Genomic DNA, 15344 nt, shown 5'->3' with positions numbered 1-15344 from the left:
CTGTTATTTAGGTCTTTTAAACTGGGTATTTTTTCATTTGCAAGCTAAAGAGTCCTGGCTAGTAGTGTTATCATTATGCAACACACTCTGCCCTTCATTCCTGTCATGCAATGATGATAATAATAATATCTGAAATTTCATGTCAAGAAACCACCCTCTAGCATACCTTGTCTGTCTGAATCAGCAACATTCTGTAACTGGGAGAAAACATCAAATGTTCCACAGGCTCTTCAACCTCAAGAAAATCCTCTACTTTGTAATTTGTATCTTTAATAAGAAAAGAATACACAAAGCCATCCTAGACACCAAAAACAATGAGATAAATGAAGAAAATTAGTCTTGATCAATGCATAGTATTCAATATACTTTCCTCATCAAACAAGCTAAGAATTATTGATTACCATCTACTATTCATTTTTGGAATCATCATCTATGTTTACATTATCTAGAATGCCGTGGCTTCTTACCTTTATTTAGCCAACTTTTAACCATGTTTCCTGGTCAATTTTCAATTTTATCTCTTTTGTGACACATTTTTCAATTACCTAAAATTTTACTGATCTCTCCTTTCTTTGAACTTCTTTAGCATTTATCTTCTTACCACATTCTTCATTATATAGGAGGTGGGGCAGATGAGGCAGAGTTTATCGTGTGGCTGGTATCCAGAAGTCTCCTTACTTCAAAGTCCTTAGCCTTAATGTATGTATAATCATCATTATGTGCATTTCCTAAATCTCTAAATGACTCAAAGGTAGGGAGTGTGCTGTTTATTTCCTTTGTATTTTCTTTTCTAGTTTTTCACACAGTGCTAGAAACAGGGCAGGTATCCAGTAAAAAAAGGGTTGGTTAAATGTTGATCAGTTAGTTGTAAACAGCTTTAGGTTAATTTAACTACTCTCAAGAAAAACGGCTGGGTTCACACTTAAGACCTGGGGGGAGAAATGTGCAAGGTGCTTTCTCCATGCCCATCATCCTTCTCCATCCCTCACCAGAGCAGATGCTCCAACCTCTCCTTTAAACTAGGTTAAAAAAACACACCAAGGGTGGCCTTGAGAAGGACAAATGCAGACTAAATGTAGGAGGAAGTAGTCCGTTGCAAGGTTGGGGAGAGGAGATTACAAGCTACATGTAGGTTAATGAGCTCCAGATTGTTTCTTGTTGGTGGAGCTACATCTCTCATTCTGACATCATTGCCTAGCTGCCCTTAGGTTCCTGGAGATGTGATCTGTGGCAAAAGATGACACAAAGCTAACAGTGTTCTGGGATGGCTACCAGTAGACCTGAGATTTTAGTGTAGGTCAGCTCCAAACCTTAGCATTGATTACAACCACATGGAAATGTAACTTGGTCTGGCCTCTTTTCATACTTACTGAGGCTATGTGCCCTAATAAATGAGAGCAAGAACTTTGGAGTTTGCCACACCTGGGTTCAAGTCCCAGCTTCTCCACTTACTGGCTGGTGAACTCTCTAAGACTTGACTCCTTTGTGTGTGTGTCTGTGTGTGTGTGTGTGTGTGTGTGTTTGTGTGTGTTTGGGGGGTTGGATTTTTTTAATCCTGTTTTTGCTTATTTGCAGTAAGATAGACATATAATAGATCATTATACTGTTATCTCTAATTTTGTATACATTTGAAATTCTTCATAATAAAAAGTTTTACAATAAACATCTCCCCAAACAGAATTTTAATTAATAACCTGACAGAACTTGACATCCCAAATTAGGGCTCATCATAGAAAATGGAAGCAAATGGAAATTGTATATTTTCTTTTCCTTCTATTTGAAATAAATTTTTAACCATTTTTTAATTGAAGTATAGTTAATTTACAACATTGTGTTAGCTTCAGATGTTTGTATATTTTCTTGAAAGCAATTAATTTTGAAGAAAAAAATACATTACAATTCCAGAAGCAAGCACGCCTCCCTTCTGATATGCCACGGTGACTGGACTGACAAGATTTCTTCCAACTTTGGAAAAGAAAAACAAGGTGACACGTAATCAAAAGTGCTGTACAGAGTAATTAATCTCACTTGCTTTCCTAGGACTATTCATTTCTTTGTAATTCTTCTTTCCACAAATCAACGTCCTATCAGGATATGTGCTATGCTTCTCAAACAATGAAGAATAAAAGCTGTTTTGCAATGACTACTGATGTAAATCACACAAGTTTTTTTCTTTTAATGTCCTGTATCATCAGATCTATGGAAGTAACATTGTGGAATTATATAGTTAATATATTTTCTTTTTTAGGAAAGCAATTATCAGAAATTTTAAGGGGTCAGAAAGGAAAAAGACAAAAACTGTATTATTATTAAGCTGTATACTTAAGATTTGTACATTTTATGGTACATAAATTTATACCTCAATAAATAAAACACAGTGGACTTAAAAAAGTAAAAAGAAAAGGTGATCTATAAGAACTTTGTTATTAATAAAATATTGTCCTGGGGAAAGTAACAAAAAGCATATTAGCTTTTATGTAGATAAACCACAAGAACTACAAGATCAAAGGCTCAGAGACATGTATCAGACTTCTACTAACTGAACACTACATGCTTGGCATTTCGCCAGATGCTAAGACACATACTGTCCTTTCCTCAAAGACTATTCACCCCAGCAGTCTCTTCTTTCCAATCCAACTGCCACCAGAGTCCAGGTTGCTATGACTCCTGGCCTAGTCTAGGTGCCTGCTACTTATAGCCACCCACTTCTAGGATTGTGCTTCCCTGAACTATGGATAATTAATCTCCCCAAGCACAATTCCAATTGGGGTACATCCCCATTCAGGAGTTGACGTCAGTCCACTGTCAGCTGAATTAAGTATAAATGCCTTAGTCAGACATTCAAGGTCAGATATGGTATCAGATAGATGTCCCTTTGTTCCCCACTATTCCTGCATAACACTCGATGCTCCAGACAAACTGGACCAGTTCTTTTTCTCAGCCTTCCCCATGTTTTCTTGTTTATGCAGATACCATTGCCCCAAATTCCACCTACCCTCATCTCTGTCTGTGAACCCATCCTTTAAGGGCTATATTAAATGCCACCTACAAAATGACCTAACTTGGCAGTTTTCCCTCATCTGAATTCCCATAGCACTTTATGAAGTTCTCCTCACATCTTAATTTTCCTGGCTGCAATTATTTGTCAACTTGTCTTATTCTCTCTAATAAAATATAAATCAGCACCTTCAAGGTGCTGATTATGAGATTATATATTTGCCACCTATGTCAACTTGGAGGCACCTTGCTTAGTGTCCTCCACATTGTAGAAGCTAGATAAATATTTATTTTAAAGTATTTATAATATATCATGAAAATAATAAAAAATAGTGTACAGAAAGGAAATAGTGAACAATATAAGACAACATACAGGGACTTCCTTGGTGGTCTATTGGTTAAGACTCTGCGCTTCTACTGCAGGGGGCGCAGGTTCGATCCCTGGTCAGGGAACTAAGATCCAGCATGCCGCGAAGTGTGGCCAAAAAAAAAAGACTACGTACAACTAAGTCCTAAATTGTGTAAAACATTACAAGTGTGATAGGGATTTGGAAATGCGAAACATTGTTTGGCAATTCACTTTACAAACACACAGAAGTGCCAATTTACTCCCTAGCAATCTCTGGAATTAAACTATAGAGCCAAAGTTTGAGTAAGTCACAGTTCCTAACTTCAAAGAGTTGGTGACTAGTGGCAAAGACAGACAGACAGACAGGCACATGGGGCATTGTAACAGCACAGGAAGAGGCTCTAACAAAGAAGTGAGTCTGATGGAACCCCAAATGGGGCACCTGATTTTGCCTGTAGGTTGGGGTAAGGACAGAGGAAGGCTCCAGAATGGATAATTTTGCCAGGTAGACAAGGAAGAGAAGGGCATCCTAGACAAAGGTAACTACCAATGCCAGCAGGCAGAATTTAGAGAAAGCACAGGAATGATAAGAACTTCTAAAAGGATCAAGTGGGAGAGCTGAAACTGGAAAGATAGGCCAGAAAAGAGGCTTAGTTTTTAGAGAGCTGAGGGATGGCATTGTGGACATGAGATCAGAGGGTGGACTGGGCCTGGAGAGTACAGGTGACAGTAAAGGGAAGAGAGATGGGGACTGGGGTAGGAAAGTTGAACCTAATGGCTTCACTTTCTCAGTAGAGTGAGTCAGGGAACAGGAGAGGGAGCAGATAAGGGACATGCAGCTGGGAAAACTTGCTGTAGGATGTGGTGTTTGAGCTGGGAACTGGAGGATTCAGAGAGTAAGGTGGCAAGGGAATGAGCTGGGTGGTATGTCTGTAAAATGATGGGAAGAAATGACTGGCTAGATCAAGAAACTCATACTGGGGAGTAGCAGGAAATAATATTATTAAAATAATAATATTTTTATTTTAATAATATTATTAAAATAATATTAATGGTGCAGGTAAGATCAGATTAGAGAGGGCTTGAAATCAAGGCAAAGTAGTCCTTGAGTTATATGTTGAAAATGGTCTTCAAGTTTGGCAGGGATGAGATGCCTGATTTGGGTCAGCTGCGGATTAAGGTCAATGAAGTCAGCCCTAAGGTTGCTGCAGAAATCAAGGTGTGAAATAATAAGAGGAATTGGAGTGGAGCGTGCATTGGTCAGGTTGGAGAACTTGCCCTGGTGAGAATCCCTTCTCAAAGTGTCTACACGTAGCCCCCCACAAGGTGACATTGGCTTCTCTGAGTCAGGCCCAACTCTGGCCACAGCTGATGGGACCAGGAATGGACACCGGATCCAAGGAGAATAGGTCAGATTCTCTCAGAAATTCTAACCAAGCAACAAAAAGTAATTTTCAAGACGGCAGTTGGTCTTAAAAGAAGGTCTTGTGGAGAAAGGGTCATTGTGGAAGGCACATTAGCTGATTAAACACAACAGGCATATATGTATGGGAAAGGATATAGCATAGTAGCTACGAACTTGGACTCTGAAGTCATTGTCTGGGTTCAGGTGTCAGCTCCATAATTTACTAGTTATGTGTATTTGGGCATGTTTCTTAACCTCTTAATGCCTCCATTTCCTCATCTATATCATGAAGATAAAAATGTATTTCCTTACAAATTTGTTTTCAGGATTATGTGACATATACATATAGAGTGATAGCAGAAAGTCTAGAGCATAGAGCACTCAATAAACATTAGTTAGCTACAAGAAACACCCAGAGGACTCGGTAATGAACTAGAGGATAAAGAAGGAGGAATCAAAGATGTCTCTAGAAAGAGAAAAATAGGGAACAAAACATCCATTGTCAAGTGCAGAACCATCACCAATGGCTACACTTCTGGGAAGATAAAGCAAAGCAGTTTCTTACCCCTTGGTGGTCCGTCTTCTATCTTATTAAGCACAGTTACCTTCAAGTTTTCTCCACTAATCATTAAAAGATGACCCTCTTCACAGCCAACATATAGGTCACTTGTTGGAGTCCAGCAGTGCATAGTCGGGTGAACCAAAGTATATAGATCGTCTTTAGGCTTCAAGGAAAGATTTAAAACCTTGTGTTAAGACAACAATCATGGCTTAAGAGCCAGAGAAATACTCAGCAAAAACAATTTCCAAGACAAAATAGATGAACATGCGGTGGCTTCTCTGGTTGTGGAGCACGGGCTCTACGCGCGCTGGCTTAGTAGTTGTGGCGCACAGGATTAGTTGCTCCGCAGCATGTGGGATCTTCCTGGGCCAGGGCTCGAACCCATGTCCCCTGCATTGGCAGGCGGATTCTTAACCACTGCACCACCAGGGAAGTCCCACAAAAGTCTTGAGTAATAACTTCTACACTGTTTCTTGGTAGACTTTTTGATATCTTGGATCTAAGAAAGTCATTGTTTAGCTAAAATCACACCATTTGAGGAAGATTTTGGTCAACCTTTCCCCTCCTCGTTCTGCAGGGGGGCATGAATGTGATTTTCCTTGAGTGGCTATGGAGAGGCTGGCCTCGATCCTCTGCTTGGTTAACTGTCACGGGGAATAAGAGGACACTTTATCTGCCTCTGGTAGCCTCTCTAGCTCATGAAACATCCTACTTGACTCTGATTCCATGGAAAACTCAGAGAGAAATGCACAAATCTTTGGGATGTGCCTAGAAGAAATGTTGGTTTTGGGAACTAAAAATAATATGGACCAAGGGTCTATGGCAAATTTTTCCTGTAAAGGACCAGGTAGAGAATAGGCTTTGCAGACCACATAGGTCTCTGTCACATATCCCTTTTTTTTTAAAATCACTTAAAAATGTAAAAAACAGGAGCTTCCCTGGTGGCACAGTGGTTGAGAGTCTGCCTGCTAAGACAGGGGACACGGGTTCGAGCCCTGGTCTGGGAGGATCCCACATGCCACGGAGCAACTAGGCCCATAAGCCACAACTACTGAGCCTGCACGTCTGGAGCCTGTGCTCCGCAACAAGAAGGGCCGCGATAGTGAGAGGCCCGAGCACCGCGATGAAGAGCGGCCCCTGCTTGCCACAACTAGGGAAAGCCCTCGCACAGAAACGAAGACCCAACACGGCAAAAATAAATAAATAAATAAATAAACTCCTACCCCCAACATCTTCTTGGAAAAGAAAAAAGAAAAAAGAAAACATAGTAGGCTATAGTAGAAGAGTGTTTAACTATTACAAGAGAATCTATGAGAAAGCAATTTGTTCTTCTTGGTAGAGTGAAGGAAGTGGACAGAGAGAGAATTATCATTTGGGATGGACCTGGAAATATGAGGTCCATCCCATATAAGTCCCATATATGACTTCTTCTAAGGCAGAAGTCATACATAGAAACACTCCATATGATAATTTTTTAAAGGATACATTGTCTTTAATTGTATGATTGGCCTATTTCATGCCCTCATAGCCTTGGATTGTTAGAAAATAAATACTTGAGTAACAATTTCGCCACCCAGTGGGCAGGAAAAGAAAGGGGACAAAACCACTCAAAAGGATTAAACTGTTGCTGATTAATGACATTTTTGTGGTGTCTAAACTGAGATATGACTCAGAAGGAAAAGAGTTACTCACTGACTATCATTATTTAATCATCATTATTTAAAAGTTGCCTGGGTTGTCTTGATGACCTTAGACTATAAATCACAAAAAGACAGACTCTTACCTCGTATGGCAATGGGCTCAAAAATCTTTAAAAAACCACACATATCTGGTTCTCACAATACCAGTGAATCTGTATGTATGCCATAGAAGGTGAGAATTAAAACTTGGAATTTTCTTGCCTTGGTATATTAAACTAGTATTGTGTGTGGCTTTTCTTACTTTAAGAGAAACCTGGGCTTGTCTTCCTATTACTTTCTTTCATCAGTAAATATGTTCTGTGCCATTTAAAAATGAATGTAATATTATGTGGTGCAAGCAGAAACAATAATTTTCAATCCTGGAACTTGAGAATTTTAAAAGAAAAGGTGCCAATAGTGTCTAAAAGTATTTGTTGGTAACACCACCTCCTTGTTCAGTCCTCTGGAATCAAACATTTTGATCACTCGAGGACAAAATGTAAAAAACTCAAGCCCAACTTAATATTGCTTTAGAAATTGTAAGCATCTGAATATGTGTCAGAATGCTTGAGTTTTAAAAGGAATTTCTGTTTAGCAACTTCTGCTTTAAAAAAAAAAAAAGTAGATGGAAAAAGAAAACTGGACCCTTGAGATTAAATTCACTATCTTGGATCCAATTCTGCCCAGATAACACCTGCCTTTGATTTCCCCCATGCTACTATTGGATACCATTTCTAATGCCCCAAATAAGTTGTGTAACGTGATGCGGGCCTATTTAAAGTCCTATTTAATGTGTCTTTCTAGTGTTAGCTATAAGAGAAATAGGGGAGTATTTAACATTTGTAATTTTATAAAAATCCACATTTGTCAATTTTTAAGACCCTTAAATAGGTCAAGTCATTACTGGTTTCTTTGCCATTGGTACTGGGTCACAAGAAATTTCATTCACAGGAAGAAATAGAATCAAGACATTTGAGATCTAAGTTTAGTTATGCTTTCACTCATTGTTTTTAGCAATTTTTCTCACCTTATTTGTCTATAAAATGAAAGAAGTAAATACTGAGAAAGTTGATTTCTAATTTAAATGTAAAGTAAATGGCTTTAATAATGTTCCCTGTATGATTTAGAGATGTCATATTTTAATATTAAATTTCTGTTTTCAGAAAAAGGTTAAAATGCACTGAGTTACAAAAGTCCTAGGAAATAAAGATGTCTGTTTATTATGAGCATTTTAAAAAATGGTAACTCCACATTTACATATTTAAAGGTGGCATTTCATAGCATTTTTCAAATAACAAGAACAATTGCTTGTATTTTAAATGTTTTATGTAGGAACCATCAAGTTGGCACAAAGGGTGAATGATGTGGGCTCCCACAGAAATTTGTTGCACACACACACACACACACACACACACACACACACACACAAATCTGAGATGGTTGAAAATGTGGGTTCTTTGGCATCAAAAACTAAGCATAGAAACATTGTTTCAAGTTGTAAACCTTGATGGCTGATGTGTTTGTTTTTACTTTGCTGCCCCACTGTGGCTGAATGTGGTTGCATTTCCAAGCATAGGACCTGTACTATTAAAAGGAATTAGTTATTTTCTGTAATTTAAAAAAGTGAGTAATTGTCATCCTTTAGAGGAAATACTAAGAGCATACAACCTTTTCCCTTGCTGGCCAGAGATTTTTTGATAAACTAATTATCACATGGAACTATTTTAAACATCTATAGCTTAATTCTCTGCAGTGTTCAGAAACACTGGGGAAACTCTACTTCTGTTCTTCTGGGCTTGGAGCTTTCACACAAGCATTCACATAACGCAGGTTCCAGAGGCTCAGCAGAATCCAGCTTCTTACCTTCATCCCAAAGGCCCTGCATGTGTCACTCTCTGCTCCCTGCCTCGCTCTTGACCATCACTGCACCTCATTCCCCCTCACTTACTCTGCTCCAGACACAGGGCTCTTTTCTCAGCTCCTCAAACATACTGAGTTCTTTTCTTTGGGCCTTTGCGAGCACAGTTCCCTCTGCCTGAACACTCTTTACGCTGCTTATAGTAGGAGGAGCGCCTCCTTGTCCTTCAGTCAGCTCCCCAGAGGCCTTCCTTGAGCAGCAGGTTAATCTCTCCCTCACCTCCCCGCCCACCTCTCATTTATCCTGTTGTAATAACTGTCACGTTTTGCAACGATTTGCTGTATCTCTTTACTTCTGGTGTTGGTGGCGCTGCCGCTTTGTCTCCCTGGTAGAACGGAAGCTCCGAGAAGCAGGGTTATTATGCCTGGTTGGTCGCCATACGACCCTGTTGCCTGAAACAGTGCCTGCTACCTACAGGGAGCTTGATAAGTATCTGCTGAATGAAAAAAACTGAGTAACTGTTGGCAAACTCCCTTACGAAGCTTTCTTCCACCGTTCTGCACGGCCTCATTTCCTCCTGGATTTGCTCCTGCTTCTGTGATTGTTCCTCCTCAGGCTCCTCTTCTTCCTCCTGTCTCTTGGCTGACTCCTTCCTCTCCGGCTCTCTTCCCTGACACCCTCTCTTCCCTTTTCCTCACCCCCTATCCCCTGCCCCCCACCACGCTCCCACCATCCTCTCTGGGGGAATGACTCTGACCACACACTGTGTCTCCAGCCCTGCCTTCTCCTCCCTGACACTAGGTCCAAGTTGCCAGCTTCCACCTGGCATCTCCACCTGGATGCTGCCCAGCACTCCAAAGTCAGTATGTCCAAAACTGAAATCACATCTGGGCCCCCTGTTTCAGTGAGCAAGGCCATCATCTTCCGAGTCACCCAAACTCAAAACTCCAGAGCCTTCATCTCTCGTGGCCTCCAGGGCTAGTCTGAAATAAAAACCAGGAAGATCCTCTCTATCCTGCATGTCTCATGGGATGGTCATGAACGCAAATAGGCAAACACGGAGAGGGGCCAAGTCATTACCCTGAAAGTTTCTGCCTCTTCACCCACTAGTCCGGCAATGGCTGACACAGGGAGCACAGGTCCATAGACAGGATCTTTGGGCAATGATTGGGGAAAAACTACATCTGTTTCATTACAAAATGACCCATCTTCCAAAGGCAGTCTTACTGACCTGTGGAAAAAAGAGACGTCAGAATAATCAGATCAACAGAAATAAGTCACTGATGGAACTGCTGCATATCAGCGGTAAGCAGAATGGGAGGTGTTACAACTCATTAAAAAACCTAGCAAAAACCAGATGAAACCAAATAGCAGATTTAAAAATATATATCATAAAAGTACAAGTAATACACAGTCATAAATTAAGTATATAGGGATTTTTCAAAAAGTTAATATGTAAAGTAGGAATTGTAAATTTGAACACTGACAGGGGTTAAGCAGGTGGTGTGTGGCCAGGTAGGATTGTGGCAGATGGGAAAGTGGTTTCCCTCCTGTGAGACAGTGGAAAATATGTATATAGGTCTCTTCCTAGTTTCCTGGCACAGAGGTCCTGAAACCCTTGTAAGTCCCCAAGTGATAAGAGCATTTGGAGCATCTTCTGTGCTACCGAGGCGATTCTAGGTGGGCTCCTGGGTGGCTCCGGAACGGGTGCTGGTCACCAGAAAGACCAAGCCATGACTAGAAGCTTGGAAGTTTCAGCCCCAACTCCCATCCTCCAGAGAGAGCAGAGGAGCTGGAAATGCAGCAAATAATTGATCATGTGACATGAGGAAGCCTCCATAAAATCACAATGGTAGGGAGTCTGCAGAGCTTCCAGGTTGGTGAACACATACACTTGGGAGGGTGATGCAGCCCAACTCCATGCGACAGAAATTCCTTCATTCAAGACCCTCCAAGACCTCACCCTACGTGTCTCATCATTTAGCTGCTCATTTGTATCCTTTATCATATCCTTTAATAAACTAGTAAATGTAAGTAAGTGTTGTTGCCCTGAGTTCTGTGAACTGCTCTTGCAAATTAATGGAACCCAAGGAGGGGGTCATTGAAACCTCTAATCTATAGCCACTTAGTCAGAAGTACAGGTAACAACCTGGGCTGCAGCTAGCGTCTGAAGTGCAAAGGGGAGGACAGTCTTGTAGGACTGAACCCTTAGCCTGTGGAATCTGATTCTGTCTCTGGGTAGATAGCGTCAGAATTGAGTTGAATGGTAAGACACCCAGCTGGTATCAAGGAGACTTGCTTGGTGCCGGGAAAAACCTCCTCCACAAATGTCAGAATTGAAGTGTTCACTGTGAGTAGTAAAGGAGACTCATGGGGAAGAAAAACACAGTAGGGAAGAACTAGGCTTTTCCCTACATAGAAAAAGAAAATCTGAGTTTTTTTCTCTATACACACCCCCTAAAGCTGGCAGGCACCACTCAGTTCCAACCAAGAGGGTTTGCTGACTTGTGAGACCTTTGGTTCCAAAATTTCAAGAGAAAATCATAATCTGTATATTTATGAGAAATTTGTCAAATTTTAAATATTGGCAACACACATGGACCAAAAACAACGTAAATGTAGGTTGTATTCAGCTACCTTTACAATCTCTAGTATCAAGAATTTACTTTCAGATTTGCCAAATATTTACTTTTAAACCACAACATGGCTATAAAAGTGAGTTTAGAGAATTCATGGCTTTATGTGTTAAACTCAAAATGTTTTTGGTTATGTTTTATGAATGATGAATAATTTTGAAAGATGATCACGCAAAAACAGTACTTACTACTCAAATGCAAGACTTAGTTAACTAAGTATTTTCAAATCCTGCTTGTTTTCTGATCCAGGGCAATCCACTCACTTTGCCTCCCACTTTATTTGCCTATAGAAAAATCACAACTCAACATTCAGAACTAAAGAAGCATATTCAAGGGAAGCAAAAGGAGAGAAAGATGTGATAAATTACTTGCCTGCCGTGGCGAGGATCTGATAGAGACATTACCCACTTTATAAAAAGGTACAGTGTTGTCAACTCTGCCTTGAGACAGATTTGGCTATTCAATGGGTTCTTGTAAAAATGAAATTGAGACATAAAGAATACTGAGGAGAAAGAAGTGCCTCTCTTAGGGTTTTCCATTTGAAAACTTCATTTACTCGCTTTGCATTGCTCTTTAAGAAGGCAGTTTCTCAAAAACTGCAATTTCAAGGATGTGTATGTCCAACGTTTCCTTAGTCTTTGACTTTGGGGAGTATGATGAGAATGGTCAGCTCAGGGGCACCTTGAGTCTTTGAATTCTTTTCAACAAAGGTACCATTATTATCAGCTATCACCAGGACATTGGTCATAGAACTTCTCTTTGACCCAGTTCTATTTAAACAGGCAATTCCATGACTTCACTACATGCAACTACCCTTTTGTTTACAGATAATGTGGCTGAAGGTATAATCTACACACTTCCCATATCTAAAAATTTCTTATTTTTGAGATTTCAGTTGGGCATCAAAGTAATAGGAGCAAAAAGTGATAACATGACCTTTTTATAAAATATATATATATATATATATATATACAATAGGCATGTTTTGAAATAGTAAGAGCAAATACAATTTTGATTTAAAACATGTGGGAAAAGCTTGATATTTAAAAGAAACTCAGTGGGAAATCAAAGCACAGAGAATCCTTTCGAAATGCAAACAACTACTCCAAGGAAATTATATTGATATATGTAGAAAGAATGTTTTAAGTTAAGATGCACGTATATACAGATGAACCCATTTACAAGGCAGAAATAAAGACACAGATGCGGAGAACAAACGTATGGACACCAAAGGGGGAAAGCAGGGGGCGTGGGGTGATGGTGGTGGGATGAATTGGGAGATTGGGATTGACATAGATACACTAATATGTATAAAATAGATAACTAATAAGAACCTGCTTAAAATAAATAAATAAGGAAGGGGAAAAAAAAGAACCTTCTGTATAGCTCAGGGAACTCTACTCAATACTCTGTAATAACCTATAGGGGAATAGAATCTAAAAAAGAGTGGACATATGTATATGTATAACTGATTCACTTTGCTGTACAGCAGAAACTAACGCAACATTGTAAATCAACTATACTCCAATAAAACTTAATTTAAAAGTATTTAAAAAACAACCAGAAAAAAAAAGGATGCACGTACAAAGCCACTTAATTCACCAGACTGATCCAATCACGTTACATGAATGCAAACAAAAATCCCCCCTTTGTTGTGTTGCAATGAAGTCTCTTACTTTGCTTCGAGATAATGCTCCTGGTTACTTCTTTCGACTGTCCACACAGTCACTGCACTTGGACTTGACAAGCACAACTGGTGCCAGTTCATGGGGTTAAAAGTCATCTGGCTCACATCTATACCGGGTTGTGATTTCTTGCACAAAATGACACCCGATTCCCAGTTCCTGAGAGGAAAATTGAGTTTGGTGAAAAATAATTCGTTTGAACTTCATATCTTGAGAACATTTATCTAATTATTTGAAAACAATTTACATAAATTGAGAATTTATGATATAGCTTATTAATCTATGATCTTAATATCAAATTTATAAATAATTATGCTTATTATTATAGTGTGCCCTCCTAGGGAAGCAAAATAACTATTTTAAAATATTACTCTTCAATATGCTACTAAGGCTGTTTTATCTCCTTATCAAATTTGGATTTGACCCGTTCAAATCTAGAAAATGGAATATATCATCACATTTGCTGAGAAGTAAGTGTAGGTACCTAAATCTCTTAGTACACATGAGTACTCCTCATAGATCGAGACGTGCTGTACACACTGATGCCAGTAGACCATTTACTGAGCTTTTAAAATCATAGTACTAGTACCTTGAAACAGACTAAATCATTTACCTATTTGAGAGAATATCGTGAATGCCTATCACGAGCAAGTTCCTTTGCTAGATGACATACACAGAAAAAAAATTAATGTTGAGCTGTCTGGCTCCTGAATGGAGCCAGAACTCCATTCAGGGTTGTGGTTTGCGAATTGGAACTAATAGGTGTGGAGCTCGCCTTGTCTATCAGCTCCCTCCTGCTTCCACCTCTTTCCATCCCCGTCACAAAGGTCCCATCCATCAATATCAACCATTCTCTTGCTGGTACCACTGTTTCCCTGGATTTTTTGACTTTCTGCTTCAGATGCCTAGGAAAACCCATGAACCCTGGATGGATACGACTGAAAGCCTGGGCAGTTGAGAGAAAAGAAGAAAGACCACAGGACTATGTGCGTCAGTGACATTATAAATTCGTGGTTACCACCCCCAGGGACCCTCTATACCACCTCCAGTCCTGCTATGTTTCTCTGGTTGGTTTTCTCTCCTGTTCTCTAAAGTGCTGATTTTTTAATACTCTCCATTTTCCTGAAGCCTCAAACTCCTCCGCCTCTTTCTTACTCTCAGTAAATGGCTTTGATTTCCACAAAGAAAACAGAGGCCATCAACTGAGAATTCCTCCAAATTTCTGCTAGCGAGTGTAGTGACCTGCCAGGATCTGTATCATTCTTTCCCTCTCCTCTTCTGTTACAGTGAAGGCATATCCTTTCTCCTGCCTAAGGCCAATTTCACCACCTGTGCTCTGAACCCTACAGGTCCTGACTTCTTAGGAACGTTAGTTTATCCATTGTTCCTTCTCTTCTGCATCTTCAGACTCTCCCTCTCTCCTGACTCCTCCCTGTCAGCACTTAAATTAAGCGCTCATCTGTACTATCTTAAAAAAAAAAAAAAAAAGCCCTCCCTCAGTCTCACCATTCCACGTCTCTCTCCCTCCCTTCTTGCCAGACTTCCCGAGCCAGTTGTTCTAAACTCACCGCCTCCTCTTTCTCACGCCCACTCTCTCATTCCAGGAAATGTGCATCCCATCACCACCATTCCATCGACAAAGCGGTGTGTCTCCAAGATCCACTGACATCCGCCTTCATCTCAAACGCAGCAGGCACTTCTCAGTCCTTGTCTAATTTCAGTTCTGCAGGATTGGACTCCGCTCACCACAACTACCTTCTGGGATGACTCTTGGACTGTCACACAGCTCTCATGGGACACCCCATACCTGTCGGCCTCGCACTGTCTCTGGGACCTGGAGCACCTGTTCTGCCTAGCTGACTCGGTGGCTGGCCAGCAGTGTAGGCTTCAACTAACTTCACGGGCACACCTCATGCCTGCTCCACACGCACAGGGCCATCCCAGGTTGCAATAAATCTGAAAGCACGGCGGAGTTAATACCCTGGGCAGGGAAACTTTGATCGATAGGGTAACGGGAGTAGGTGGGTAAGTTCCCATATCTTCCTCTCCCTTCGCCAGCCCCCTGTGTCATAGCCCAGGGACTGTCCATGTTCACAGGAGTCCATTACGGCCTCTCAGAAGACCACCTGTGGGACAGAGCAGCCAAGTGGTGCCCAGTAAAGTAATGCGCATT

The 15344-nt window shown here is 40.5% G+C and overlaps 1 protein-coding gene across 1 annotated transcript in view; it reads right to left on the bottom strand.

Moving 5' to 3' along the window:
• Positions 1-15344, bottom strand: part of CFAP43 (cilia and flagella associated protein 43) — a 100696-nt gene that overhangs the window by 74484 nt on the left and 10868 nt on the right. The window contains exons 4-8 of the mRNA XM_033841895.2: positions 13163-13330; positions 9931-10081; positions 5317-5476; positions 1898-1965; positions 167-298 (exon numbers count right to left, since the gene is read on the bottom strand). Of these exons, the coding sequence (XP_033697786.1) occupies positions 167-298; positions 1898-1965; positions 5317-5476; positions 9931-10081; positions 13163-13330 (679 nt within the window). The remainder of the gene's footprint in view (positions 1-166; positions 299-1897; positions 1966-5316; positions 5477-9930; positions 10082-13162; positions 13331-15344) is intronic.

This window comes from Tursiops truncatus, chromosome 16 (genome assembly GCF_011762595.2).
Source record: "Tursiops truncatus isolate mTurTru1 chromosome 16, mTurTru1.mat.Y, whole genome shotgun sequence".
NCBI classification, from domain to species: Eukaryota; Metazoa; Chordata; class Mammalia; order Artiodactyla; family Delphinidae; genus Tursiops; species Tursiops truncatus.
Note: the sequence above shows the minus strand (reverse complement) of the source record. Positions and strands in the feature narration are given on the sequence as shown.